General features: G+C 33.1%; 1 protein-coding gene across 3 annotated transcripts; it reads left to right on the top strand.

The window, feature by feature from the left end:
• The first annotated feature begins 8,031 nt into the window (after positions 1–8,031).
• On the top strand, positions 8,032–14,302 carry LOC111064117 (UPF0235 protein C15orf40 homolog). Of its 3 annotated transcripts, none has more exons than XM_039438257.1 (4): positions 8,032–8,083; positions 11,035–11,175; positions 12,860–12,962; positions 13,992–14,302. In XM_039438257.1, the coding sequence occupies exons 2-4, from the start codon at positions 11,083–11,085 to the stop codon at positions 14,243–14,245; spliced, it is 450 nt and encodes a 149-aa protein (XP_039294191.1). In that variant the 5' UTR covers positions 8,032–8,083; positions 11,035–11,082; the 3' UTR covers positions 14,246–14,302. The 3 variants fall into 3 exon arrangements, with proteins under 3 accessions (XP_039294191.1, XP_039294189.1, XP_039294192.1); XM_039438255.1 differs by having other exon boundaries at positions 8,056–8,190; XM_039438258.1 differs by having other exon boundaries at positions 8,056–8,284.
• The last annotated feature ends 1,008 nt before the right edge of the window (positions 14,303–15,310 follow it).

Raw genomic sequence — 15,310 nt, 5'->3', positions numbered from 1 at the left:
ATTTTACCAAATATTACCAATATCATCACATATAGTGAGAACGAATTATTCTGAAGCTTCCTATTCTCACTGAACATGAATAGGCAATACCAAGCCAGAATTGCAGTTCCGTTCAAATCATTATTATCAGGATGTTATCGTTATCCCCATCTCACAATCTCCCTATTTATCCTTATCGTGATTCAGAATAAAGTAGTTGATTTCTATAATCACAAAAATCAATGTACAGTACCTATAATAAATAGTAAAAGTAGCAAAATTTCTAGTAATAATGCAACTTTTTCTAGGCACAAATTTCAAGGCTCATAAAATGACTTTCTCTCAATCACAGGCAGAAATTCCAATGATCATCATGATAGTAATTTTATGAAAATTGCTTGTATTGTACATTATTATTTGTATTGTTTATATTGTTCGACGTAAGATAAGCTCCATCTTTAAGGTAATCAACGTATTTAGGATTATCATGCTTATGAATGAAAGCGAGACTGTGATAGAAGATTGGTCAAACTGTAATATAAACATTAGGATAATTATACAATGCATATTTCTGATCAACTCAAATTATTACAAATGATAGTATCAGGCCGAAATGAATTGATTAACTGAATTTCAAAGTTATATCCACTGTTCAAACATTTGAATATTAACTGTAGAAAACAGCAAACACTGCGCGCTATGATTTTTCAGAAAATGGCCACTGTTAACACTATTGTAATCTATGATTTATCTCAGTTTTTGACATTCATAACTTAAGATAAATTTTAACATATAATTATGATCATACACACATATCTTAAATATGTATTATATTATGTTATAGTATGAATATTTTATCGGTTGCAAACAATATCTTAGTCTGTCATAGAATGCATGATTTAGCACATATATAAAACAAAATGATTTTAGAGAATTAAAGCTTTTATATTGTTTTTACAAGAATAGTGCTATTTGATTAAATGAGTTTGAATATTTCTTATTTCCAATTTGAGAAGAACTGTTGGAAAAGGATGGCAATAAACAATCATAGGTATAAAGAATACAGATTGATGTAAGCAAACAGAAATTGTTCCAAACCCAACACAGCTTTTATTCACAACGCCGATGCTGTTCGGAAATATTGAAATGAAGGGTGATAAAAAACGTGACCCTCATTTTTTCAAAGCGTCCCATCGTAGGGAAATGAGCCTCACCCCTAAAACTCCAACTCATCACCTGGCTGACAACTACCCCTTTGGCACACTCTGCAAACTTTCATTGTAAACATTTTAGATACGCGTGGCCGTTTAGCTGCTCGGAGTCCTTCTGTCCCAATACATCCAACATCTGCATATCGAGCCAGCCTTTTTTGTGAACATTAGACTCTATAAGGCATAATACTATCTGTATTATGTCGACTGGATAAGGAATACTATCTGCATTATATAGAGTGTATAGAGGCCTATCTCTGCTGATTGTTACCTGACACCTGGGGGCTGTAGACATTTTTATTTGTATTCATTCACTCGATCAATCAATTTCTGTCTGGAGTAAGGAGCACTCAGACTATATTCAAAATTCTTTGAAAGATCCTGTTGGTGTAAATGATGTTGGAGTAAGGATGAGTTCGGGTTGCTTGTTGTTTGTAGATTGCAATAATGCAATTTCAGAAGGCTTACTTGATTCTCATTATTCATTGCCTATTTTTTCGAAATAATAAAGTAATAATTTTCAATAAAGTTCTAGAAATTAATGCTTTGTTCCGTAGAATTCGAGGAATGTATTCTAGATACACTAGTGAAATGCTTTCATTGAAGGTCTTAATGCGTGAGAATTTTATATGAAATCAACGGGGAGACTGTCTCTTTTCTATTGGTGTCTGGATCATTTTTATCCAACCCATACATATTTTTTAATTAATAATTATGTTCGTCAATGTCGAGACATTTCGATCAGAAAACATGAAATTTTCGACATGCTGGAAACTTTTTTGTTTCGAAAGATAAGTGGGTGATGAAAGCGAGAAAGTTTCTCAGAAATAATTGAAATTGTTTTTTCAATTGTCAAAAGTAGTCGGAAGATCGTATTTTGGTCTCCAAAGAATTTTAAAGTTAAAAGAGTGGCTGCATGGTATGCATTGTGTACCAGATTCTATGCTGAAGGCTGGCAATTTACAAGATAGCCCAGTCAATGAAGGTCCAAAAAAGCAATTTCGATCCGAAAATTAAATAGAAGCTGAATATCTCACCATCGATAGAACCCTCCAGAGGGTCATTCTCCCAAAAGTCCCAAGAAATCCCCTTGGAGCTTTCCGCCCCAGCCCCCTAAAACATGAAAAATGCAAGTAAATACGGGAAATCAATTATCTCTGTAACCATTAATCGGAAACAGTTCTATTCTATGCCATTCGATTCATCACATTATGGACTACAATATTTGTTATATTCATTTTTTCAATGAAACTTGCAGTTCTCTTGATAAAATAATATATATGTAAAAATTTAGGGGGTTTGTGATTTGATTTTTTTGTTTTCTTCCATTAACTTCAAAGCAAGTAGTTTTAAAGACAAATAATTAATGTAGCTACTCTCATTGCAAATCCATTGATGTATATTGTTATGTATTTGCGATTCGATTTTACGCCGTGGAAGGGGAAACAGTCGACGCGCGGCTGACTCTCTTCGCCGTAGTAAACAGCAAACTGGATATCAATTATCTCTGTAACCATTAATTGGAGAAAAATCTATCATATGTCATTCGATTCGTTACATTATGGACTACAATATAGTTGTATTCATTTCCTCAATAAATCCAACAGTTTCCTTGATAAAATAATATATATATATATATTATATATATATATATAATATATATATAATATATATATATATATATGTAAAAATAATTTAGGGGTTTTTCGATTTGATTTTTGTTTTCTCCAATTAACTTCGAAGAAAATAAATTTTAAAAAAAATTAGACAAATAATTAATGTGACCACATCAATTACGAATCCATTGATGTATATTGTTATGTATTCACGATTCGATTCGACGCTGTGGAAGGAGAAACAGTCGACGCGGTAAGGCGTGAATGACTCTTCACCATAGTAAACAGTAAAATAGTAGGCCTACTGCTTTTTAAGTTGCATCTTATTTACACTATGGCGCTCGAAACAATCAATTTTTTCTATTGTTTTGACATGCGATGAAACTAATTTTTCACATTTTAAATAACCTTTTATTAAAAACTTTTAAGTATTTAAACGATTAGTTTCGACCATAGGTCATTTTCAAGTTAAAAGGATATAAGACATTTTAACTTGAAAATGACCTATGGTCGAAACTAGTCGTTAAAATATTTTAAAGTTTTTAATAAAAGGTTACTAAAAGTTTTTATATTGTTTTTATTTGAATCAAGTAGCCCATATAAGCGAAGTGATTTCACTATTCTTGTCTAGCTCCGCAAGGTTGCTAGATCGTTTTTCAACAATGTGCAGTTATAAACAATTACTAAAATAATAAGTATACATGTATTACTGATATAATAAGTATACATCATATAAATGATAGGGAGAGGAAAAATAAGGTAACCTTGTGCTAATCCTCTCCCCAATTTAGATATGGTTACACATAGTCCGAAATAGGTTAAGTCTTGTAGCTCTTCACTTCGCAAAAATTTCAGACCACTAATATGTTCACCAAGTAAATTTTCAAATTTAGATGCTTCAAAACGAAAAATAGAACAGATATTTCACATTATTATCACTTCAATAGAGAAGATTCATATATTAAAGAAATAATTTTGAAAAAGAACCGAAAAAAACAAACTTAATTCTAGAAGCACAGCTGTATATTCTGAATATATTATATATCAATCTCATTATTATATGAATCCATAAAAATAATATAATATCGAGTGACCTGCCTGGCTCAGGTCTGGTGTCAGAGTTTTTTATGGTCGCAACTGGTCAATTACAGGGCCTCTGACATGACCTACTGACTGATTTTTAAGCAGCCGGGACCGACGACACAACGTGTCCATCCAAAACATGGGAATATCCTTGGTGGGTGACCACTGTAGGTTTGTTGCAGTGTACACCAAGGCATAGTCCGCATCAATAATGCTACAATCTCAATTTGCTTAAATGTCATTAGTAAGCGATTTTAGTTTATTACAAGCCATTACATAACCCTCCATATTTCCTAGATAGGTCACCTACCACTAAAGCTGACATATCTCATTAAATATTCGTTCAATCTCGAAAAACTATGCGTTAAACGATTTGTAATAAAATTTACCAAATTCCTGTAATTTTTAGATAAAACAAAGGTTTCTTGGTAATTCAAGAAATAAAATTCAAACTGCCGTAATTTTGTTTTATAAATTTGAAAAAATTTCATAATACACAAACAATCTGGAAGTACACTACTTTTTTTACTTTCCTTGCCCTATTACCATAGGTAAGGAAAGTATTGCTTTCCGAAAAAATTAAGGTACCCCAATTTCTAAATTTCTATACGTTTCAAGGTCACCTGAGTCCAAAAAAATGTTTTTTGGGTATTGGTCTGTATTTGTGTGTGTATGTGTGTGTGTGTGTGTGTGTGTTGTGTGTGTGTGTGTGGTGTGTGTTGTGTGTGTGTGTGTGTGTGTGGTGTGTGTTGTGTGTGTGTGTGTGTGGTGTGTGTGGTGTGTGTGTGTGTGGTGTGTGTGTGTGTGTGTGTGTGTGGTGGTGTGTGTGTGTGTGTGGTGTGTGTGTGTGTGTGTGTGTGTGTGTGTGTATGTGTGTGTGTGTATGAGTGTATGTGCGTCTGTGTACAAGATATCTCATCTCCCAATTAACGTAATGACTTGAAATTTGGAACTTAAGATCCTTACAATATAAGGATCCGACACGAAAAATTTCAATCAAATGCGATTCAAGATGGCCGATAAAATGGCGAAAATTATGTCAAAAACAGGGTATTTCGCGATTTTCTCGAAAACGGCTCCAACGATTTTGATCAAATTTATACCTATATTGTCATTGATAAGCTTGATCAACTGCCACAAGTCCCATATCTGTAAAAATTTCAGGAGTATCGCCCCATCTATGCAAAGTTTGATTTTAGATTCCCAATTATCAGGCTTCAGTTATAATTCAAAAAAAAAATTAAGTGGAAAAGATTAAGCATGAAAATCTCTACAATTCGTGTTCAGTAACATTTTCACCTAAAATTGAAAATAAGCTCGAAATTCAAGAAAATGTTATTATTTCATTTCAAACTGTTAGCAACTATTGATTCTATTAAATCATTCACTATGAAGAGATAGCGGACTTCGTGTGTCTCCAGTGTTATTGTCCTGTCACCAGCTGGCTTGGATCTTTAAATTTAGAATATACACGGAAAAATCAGCAGCAAGGAGATATGCCATTCAATTTCCCAGCAAGCTGCATTCAACTATTTCTAAAAATACAAACTGCTGTACAACTAACTAAGCACATAGGAAGTCCATATTGAGATATAAAATACTGATTGTTGGATAATTTTCATAAAAATATAGTGCATCAGATTCAGCTAAGACTAAGCACACCTGAGGAGGCGCGGCTTGGTGATACAAAGTGTTGATCTTAAGGAGATTGCCTTATCACACCTTTCCACGCCATGTCCGATTCAGTGTGTGAGTTCTTCCATTCAAACCAATAAGCAAGGAGCACCTGGATGCAAAATGCCGCATCGCGCCTCCTAAGGAGTGCATCCAGCTAAAGTTTGTCATGAGAAGCATTTAGTATTTGGCGGTACGAAGTTCGCCGGGCCAGCTAGTTTATTATAAAATGTTCAACTGGAAAGAAATTACATTGTAAGGTAATCAGTTACATTCAGTAGCATCAGTTCAAAAAATCGAATAGCCTAATCTATATAAATGAAAATCGAACCACCGTGAAGCTGGCCCCACCATATCGAGCCCAAAATTTGAAACATATGCCAATATTTAGGGCTTTTTTGGGCTTCCAGAATATCCAAGTTTCAATTTTTGGGCTCAACCGGAAATGGGGTTTATATATTGGCGGGCCAGCTTCACGGTTAGCCCGCGACCATCACCGATCTTGAAGATGAAGGTATCATTATTGATAGAGTGAATTTTGGGCTTCCATTCTATACCATTTTCAAATTTTGGGCTCAAAAAATACGACCGTAAGAGACTTCGAAAGTTTTCAAATTTGACGGGCCAGCTTCACGGTTGGCCCGCGACCATCACCGATCTTGAAGATGAATGTGTCATTCGATAGAGCGAATTTTGGGCTTTCATTCTATACCATTTTTAAATTTTGGGCTCAATAATTACGCTGCGAGCGGAAGTAAAACATTATAGGGGAGGAGGGGGGTTAATGTATTAAACTAGGTCCCTTGTCGCCCCGAGGGAAAGTGTATTACAGAAAAATTTGATAAGAATCGATGGAACAAGTCTTCAAAATTTTTGGGCATCACATTCCAGAATGATCTTAAGTGGGAGACTCATGTAAACTTATTATTTAAAGAGTATCTAAAGGTTTATTTTCATTGAACCGTTTGAAATTCTTTGTTAACCCAGTTGTACTAATTACTGTCTATTATGCATATGTTCATAGCCATTTGTCTTATGGTATTGTTGCCTGGGGGAATGACACTAACGTTAAGAGACTGTTTGTTTTGCAGAAGCGTGCAATAAGAGTGATTGCTCATGTCCATAGTCGAACACATTGTAAACCTATATTCCAACAAATGAAAATATTAACTGTCTCTGCTATCTATGCTTTTGAGTGCTCAATGTATATAAAGAAGAATCTGGCATTTATTCCTTTGAATAATACTGTTCATAATCATTTTACTAGGAATGCGTCTGCTCTTAGAGTGAATCAATGTTATTATTCATACACACTAGATGGTTTTATTGAGTATGGCATCAGACTGTTTATATTTACCTGATAACATTAAATGTTTTGAGAATAGAATAAAAACTTTCCTTGTTGAAAAATGTCCTTACAATAAAAATGAACTGTTAGATAATATGTGATGCATAATCTGTGATCTTATGACTGTTTTAACTTATCTGTTTTATATATGTTTGACTTTGTTATGCATTTTGAAAAAATGTAACAGCAATAAAAGAATTTGATCTGAATTTGAAGAGAGGAAGCCATTTTAATTAGTGTAGTGCAAGTGGTTTCAAGTTAAAAAAGCAGAGCAATGATTGAGTGAATCAATAAAATTATGCCTTATAGTACTATTATTTAATTTAAGTTATCATTATCATTAATTATCATTAGCAGTAAGAGATTCTAGTGAGAGTTTCACTGTATTTTATTATTATTTAGTAGGTTAAGTTCGATAAAATTTGCTCATTAGTCTCATGACTAGATAGCAATAGTAAATAAATAAAAAAAAGAATACTCATTGTAACAAAATAAATCAATTTTGTTTCTTTTGTAGGTGTGGGAATAATTTTTTAAATATGACAAAAGTTTGCAAGATTCTCCTATATTGAGATTTATGTCAAAATCAAATTTCTTCTCTTCATTAGTAGATCATTGAAAAATGAGAAAAGGCAAGTTCAAGTAACTTTGATAGATAAATTATATACGGTATCTGAGTAAATAATAATTTATTGAAAATATAATCTACAAAGAAGTAAGGTACCTATATAAATAAAATCCATTCCCCATAGTCATGTTTATGACCATCTCAGATAAATATTCCTCATATTTTTATTAGATATTTATTACTGATCTTCAAATGATAAATATTCAACTAACGGTATGTAAATGTCTTGCAAATAAATTCAATAATTAGGCTACCTCCTATATTATGAAACAAAAATCATTTTTCTTTTATGAAAACGTTTTTAACAAAAATAGTTAGAAAATATTTCATGCAAAACTAGGTTGTCATCTAATAAGTAATAACTTTCCTGTGCAAAACATGAATTTATTACTCGCCAGTGATAAACTGAATTCAAAACTCGCGCTGAAACTAAGATCATTCCAAAATCGACTTTCATTGTAGTCGACGTTGACATTCAATTATCGATATCTTAATAGATTCCAGGTTGAGATGAAAACAAAAATCAAAAGCGGTGAATTTTCAGGTTAGAATAGGCTACTCCAGCTTTATTATTATTTTTGTTAAGTAATTTGATTAAAATCAGTAATAATTCAAGGTTTCAATACCAGCTAGTATTTGATTTATGTGATTGTGTGTTTAATTAGATAGTATTCCACTTTTACAAAAAAACAGATATGTTATACTTATGTAATAACATTTATAACATTCAATTTTAAAGCATAAAGTTAGTTTAAAACTTTCAAATTTTTTAATAACTTTCTGTCAATTTTAATTATTTATTATCATATTATCATTTATTTATCCTTGTTAGTCCAGACAAGGAAAGATTAGAGGGAAAAGTTTGGAACACAATTTTTAACCCCACAGCTCTGTTAAGGGTAGTAAGGAGGTAAACATATCAAAAGTCCCCTGTGATAAGGGGGTGGGAGTGGTTTAAAGGTACCATTTTTTGGTTTATCGCATAAAACTCAAAAACTATATATCTTAAGGACTTGACTGTCATACAACAAATTAAAGCTTACATAATTTCCTACAATATATTATCTTACAACTTTTTCTATATCTCCTCTAGTTTTTGAGATATCCGCTCTTGAATGTGTGATATTTCTATAGGAACACGTTTGCCACTAATTTTTCTCCATTTTTTGCTCTTATCACTTTTTAAAAATCGATGGAAAAAATCCATGTTGATTATAAGCTTATAGAGCATTACATTCTCTTCAATTTGATTTATAGTTTCCCACATTTACGAATTTCCCTACACCTTTGCAGCAGCTTTAGTGTTGAGTGTGAAATCTCCGTTTTTGCAACAATAGACCATAATTGACAACGGAATTTAGAGGAAATGATTTAAACAAAATTTTTGACTGCAGCTTTGATGAGACTAGTCAGGAGGAGAACATATCAGAAGTTCAATTCCTAAATCATGTCCTAAGGGGATGAGGGTGGTTTAAATGTTGCATTTTTAAGCGTTTTGCTTTCACGTTCATATCTTAAAAACAATGCGTTTAACAGACATAACTAGCTATTCAATAATAAAGCTTGATAAATTCTCTACACTTTTTGTTCAGTGGAATTTTGTGATATTCCCAACAGTTACCGAGATATTCGCTCTTGAAGGTGTGGACTTGTGTGTAATTGCTAAGATAACAGGTTTTTATTCAATTTTTTTCTCTTTCAGGGCTTATAACTCTTCAACAATGCAACATAAAAACTGATGTTTATTTTACATTTGTAGAGAATGAAATTCTCTTTGAAATGATGTATTATTTCACTATTCCAAGTTTTCCTCTCATTGTTATAGCAGCTTCAATATAGGGGGTTAAATTTTCATTGCTGCAACAACTGTCAACTAAGCGGTTCCACACCTTCAACAGAGGGAATAAAGATGCGTACTTTTGCTATGTTCACCTAATAACTAGGTAGTCCAAATCAAGCTGCTTGGACTAGTGAAATAATACATCATTTCAAAGAGAATTTAATCCTCTACAAACGTACGAGAAACATCGGTTTTCATGTTGCAATGTTGGAGAGTTATAAGCCCTGAAAGAGCAAAACATTGGATAAAAACCTGTTATCTTAGCAATTACACACAAGTCCACACCTTCAAGAGCGAATATCTCGGTAACTGTTGGGAATATCACAAAATTCCACTGAACAAAAAGTGTAGAGAATTTATCAAGTTTTATTATTGAATAGTTAGTTATGTCTGTTAAACCAAGATATGAATGTGGAAGCAAAACGCTGAAAAATGCAACATTTAAACCACCCTCATCCCCTGAGGACATGATTTAGGAATTGTGACTTCTGATATGTTCTCCTCCTAACTAGTCTCATCAAAGCTGCATTCAAAAATTTTGTTTAAAACATTCCCTCAAAATTCCTTTGTCAATTAGTCTATTGTTGCAAAAATGGAGATTTCACAATCAACACTAAAGCTGCTGCAAAGGTGTAGGGAAATTCGTAGATGTGTGAAATTATACATCAAATTGAAGAGAATGTAATGCTCTATAAGCTTATAGGCTAATCAACATGGATTTTTTCCATCGATTTTTAAAAAGTTATAAGAGCAAAAATAGAGAAAAATTAGTGGCGAACGTGTTTTTTCAAAAATATCACACCTTCAAGAGCGGATATCTCGAAAACTAGAGGAGATATAGAAAAAGTTGTCGGATAAATATTGTAGGAAATTATGTAAGCTTTAATTTATTATATGAAAGTCAAGTCCTTAAGATACATAAATTTTTGGTTATATGCGATAAACAAAAAATGGTACCTTTAAACCACCCCCACCCACTGTGCTAAGGGGTACTTTTGATATGTTTACCTCCTTACTACCCTTAACAGAACTGTGGGGTTGAAAATTGTTTTCCCAACTTTTTCCTCTGTACCCTTTTTTGAACATTCATTGCCTAGACGGTAGTTCAAGTTACAACTAAGTTACAATTGCATTCTATTTAGTTGTTTCTCTTAGCGCAATTGGCCAAAAACATTTCTAGCCTACATTATAAAGGGATTTCCTTCATTCAAAGTGCTATTCATTAAATTATAATAATATGGAAATACGCATAGTAACTTAAGCCTATATTAATTAGTCAGTTTATTTATTCTTTCACTCTATTGCCGTAAGAAAATCAATATTCTTCTACAAATGGAAATTACTGAGATGTTGCAATTATTCAAATGCTAATGAATTAATTATTATTATAAAACGAAAATTCAAATTAAATGCAGTAATTTACCCCGAAGACTTCTGCTACTGCAAATATTGACAACAGGAAAAACAGCTAGATGAAAATTCGATGACCCGATTCCCGGGCTGACAAATTATTTTTGAATAGTAGCGCTCATCGAATTTTCATCCAGCAGTCTATCCTGTTGTCAATATTTGCAGTAGCAGAAGTCTTCGGGGTGAATTACTGCATTTAATTTGGTTTTTCGTTTAATAATAATTAATATTCTTCTGTTTTTCAGTTCAATTAATTCCTATGAAGTTATGCCAGCACTATTAACTGTTTGTTGATGATACAATCAAGATTACTTTCCATTCCATTGCTTTACAAAATGCCAAAAAAGACTGCAAAAACCAAAGCTTCAGCGGACTCAGATAAAACGGTAAGTTGCCCAGTCATCTGCACAACCAATATTCTAACAAATCTGTTTTATATTTTTCTCGCTAATAAATATCATTGATTGAAATAAACAAAAAGTGAAAAATATCATTCTCAAGTTGTAAAAACACAATATATATACTGTCTGATAAACTAAAAAAGTTCTATTAAGAAAAAAATAAGGGTTCTCAAGTCATCATCATCATCATCAGTCGCAGTTTGCAAGTTGAGCTGATGATGGATGATGCCTTGAACTTTAAAAACTCGGTTTTGTTCAAATAAAACTATTTTATTTGAATAAACAACTTATTGTGTTTTTATTTCATCATGAACATTTTCTAAAATATCTCTGACTACTTTGTTCAATCCATTCACAAGTTTGTGATTGACAATAAATTGTCTTGGTCTAGTGCAGTGGTCGCCAAACAGTCGATCGCGAGCTAACGGTAGCTCGTGGGGTAGTTTTTGGTAGCTCACAGAAATGCTTGGGTTGTCAACCATGCATTGATAAACATGGCTACAAAATTTTGCATTTCACACAGATATAACTGAGAAGTTGAATGATTTGAATTTGCAGCTTCAAGGGAAAGATAAGGACACTGTAAAATCGTTTTCCAAGGAGCTTGAGATGTGGGAAAAGAATGTCGTCCAGTTTGAATATAAACACTTTTCCAGTCTGAAGAAAATCAATGACGAGAAAACTCCTCCACAGCACCTCAGCAATAACCAAGAATACGTTACAATTCAGACTTGAGACAACAGTTTGATCAACGATTTCAAGATTTTAAAAGCATATCGAGTATGTTACAATTAGTCAACTCTCCTTTTGTAGAGATTGATGCAGGACATTTTGCAGCTTGTGTTGTAAAACATTTTGGTGGAGATCAGGCTTCAGTTGAAATGGAATTTGTGGATTTTTAAAATTATCTTGTCTCTCAGATCACTTTCTACAACTGGAAATATTTGGCCTCAAGTCCCCAAAGAAAAATATTCAATTATTATTAAAGTTGCATTGAGGTTGAAAGCTATGCTCAGCTCTACCTACTTGTGTGAATCATCTTTTTCAAGTATGAAATTCATAAAAATTCGATTAGGAACAGACTGACTGATGAACATGTTTTGGAAAACGGCATCAGAATGGCGGCTACAACGTACACTCCAAACATCAAGAAAATACTTGATGGCCAAAAAGAGTTCCACTGCTCTCATTGAAATGTACATTTCAACTTATGTTATACTTTTTGCTATGAGATAAGTAGATTTCTACAACACTAGAAATGTATCTTTATGGGCAATAAGAGTAGTGTAAAAATTTCATTTTGCGTACCGTACTTTCTTCAGTCTAATATTCGTTGGTAGCTCACTAGAAGATTTATAAATGCTATTCTAGCTCACATGATCATAAGTTTGGCGACTACTGGTCTAGTGTATGCCCATTATCGATTCATGCTCATGACATGACTAGCTCATTGTCATAGCTATTTTCTTTGTGATAGTGCTATTTTCTTTTGGAAAGCTTATTCCAATCTACAGAAAATTTAGACTTTGTTTTTTATTATACTTCATAACAATTAACTATCTTATTTTAGTGGTGTTTTCACTGTGGAAAGTTATGTGTGAGTGATCAATGGTGTGTTAATTTCTTTTAAATTTGTTTAAACATTTTGTAATTCTGTTTTTTTTTGTAGAATGTAAAAACAAATAAAACGGAACCTGTTGATTGCGACAAGGATGGAAATATTTTGATCCATGTTCATGCTAAACCGGGATCAAAGCAGAATATGATTCAAGGTAAACAAAGCCAAAATTACTATAATAATCTATATTTTTGATAATAAGAATCGATCATATGATGAAACTTTAAACACTCTCCTAGTCATTTTTAATTTTGTATGTATTTGAAAAATTGAGGAAAACAAGAGTTGCTATTGCCAGTTGCTCTCCAAATGTAAGTAAACTGCAAAAATGGTCTCAAGTAGACACCTTTCCAATGGGAGGACGGTCTTACCTGCAGAAAAATACACTCTAATTTCATAACAGAGAAAGCAGGCTGACCTTGAGTTTGAAGGTAACATTGACAATAAATTATTGCCTTAAAATTTTTCCCAATAAGACATTCTCACTATTGTTTGTGCAGCTTAACGTCGAGCGCTTAGCTCTAGGGACAAGCTAATACCGCTAGATCGCTCCAGCTGTACTATTCACTTGCTGCCCGAGCATAGCAGGCGTAAAATCGTGCTTTAAAGGTACACATAACAGCGGCTATTATTGTGTCTATAATAGAAGTTTAAGCATCAACTTTATTCATCAAGAACAGCGCTACAAGTTGCTATGAATTTGAAGTCTATAGAACGAACATTGAAAGTGAAAAAGGAGTTTAAAATGCATAAAATTTAATTTTCTTTTCAGATTTTCAAAAACAAAGTTGACGTAATTTTTGCTATATTGAAGAGGAGACTTGCATATTATTCTCAATTTTTTCTGATCAGTAGTTTTTGTAGGGTATGTGTACCATCTGCCTCAAAAAAGTGACTTTTGAAGCCCTATTGTTAGCTAACAGAAGCTGATAGAAATATTGCAATTACATTGATTATGTCCTAAGAACCTGTCCAATAGATTAAAAAAATTGAAAAAAAATTATTGAAGGCACAACCTTAAATAATGTATACTCGATTTAAGCCGCAGTTGAAATAACAAGACTGTCGGTTGAGTCATAAATCCTAAATAGACATTTCCAGTGATATCAATCTCCCATTTCTGACAAAATTTGAGCTAGTCTGTATTGTGAATTTATTTTTTATTCATGCAATTATTTTGCAGGATCAGAGACATCTTCGGATGACCAACCGCGATTGGCAGTGAAAATAGCTGCGCGCGCAGTTGAGGGTCAAGCCAACACTGAATTGGTCGAATATTTAGCTGAAGTGCTTAGTGTTAGAAAAAGTGACTTCACCATTGTAAGAGGCCAGAAATCTAGAGAAAAGACTGTTTCGCTCTCACCTAAGACGCTTACTTTGGAATCAGCTAGGAAGAAAATTGAAGAAGAAATTGCAAGGACTAAAGATGCTGAATGATCTATGAGCTGTGAATGTGATAATGAATCAAATTAATTATAAAATAGATTTTCCATATTCTATAGTCATACAGATTCATTTACTCCCAATTCGCATTTTACTTTCCTTGCCCATAGGTAAGGAAAGTATTGCTTTCCGAAAAAATAAGGTACCCAATTTCTAAATTTCTATATGTTTCAAGGTCCCCTGAGTCCAAAAAAGTGGTTTTTGGGTATTGGTCTGTATGTATGTGTGTGTGTGTGTGTGTGTGTGTGTGTGTGTGTGTGTGTATGAGTGTATGTGCGTCTGTGTACACGATATCTCATCTCCCAGTTAACGGAATGACTTGAAATTTGGAACGTAAGGTCCTTACAATATAAGGATCCGACACGAACAATTTCGATAAAATGCAATCCAAGATGGCGGCTAAAATGGCGAAAATGTTGTCAAAAACGGTTTTTTTCGCGATTTTCTCGAAAACGGCTCCAACGATTTTGATCAAATTCATAACTGAAATAGTTATTGATAAGCTCTATCAACTGCAACAAGTCCCATATCTGTAAAAATTTTAGGAGCTCCGCCTCATCTATGCAAAGTTCGATTTTAGATTCTCAATTATCAGCCTTCATATACAATTTAAACAAAAAATTCCAAGTGGAAAAGATTGAGCATGAAAATCTCTGCAATTAATGTCCAGTAACATTTCCACCTAAAATTGAAAATAAGCTTGATATTCGAGAAAATTAAGATTATTAAATTGCAAACTGTTGGCAACTATTGATTCTATCAAATCATTCACTATGAAGAGATAGCAGACTTCGTGTGTCTGCAGAGCTATTGTCCTGTCACCAGCTGGCTCAGATATTAGAAAAGTAGACTTGAGATGCACGGGAACACTAGCGTCAGTTGATCAATTTTCATAATGGCAAGGAAAGTTGTGTGAGTGCACCACACCAGATTTTTAAGAGTAGGATTCTCAGTTGTAAACAAACTTGTAAATAATTTTTATTCAATTTTAGGAAAAGCACAACAGACTTAAACCCAAAACTGTATAATTCAACTGTACACATGAAAATTACGTGACCC

This window comes from Nilaparvata lugens, chromosome 11 (assembly GCF_014356525.2).
Source record: "Nilaparvata lugens isolate BPH chromosome 11, ASM1435652v1, whole genome shotgun sequence".
Taxonomy (NCBI): domain Eukaryota; kingdom Metazoa; phylum Arthropoda; class Insecta; order Hemiptera; family Delphacidae; genus Nilaparvata; species Nilaparvata lugens.
This window is presented reverse-complemented; position numbering and strand designations above follow the sequence as displayed.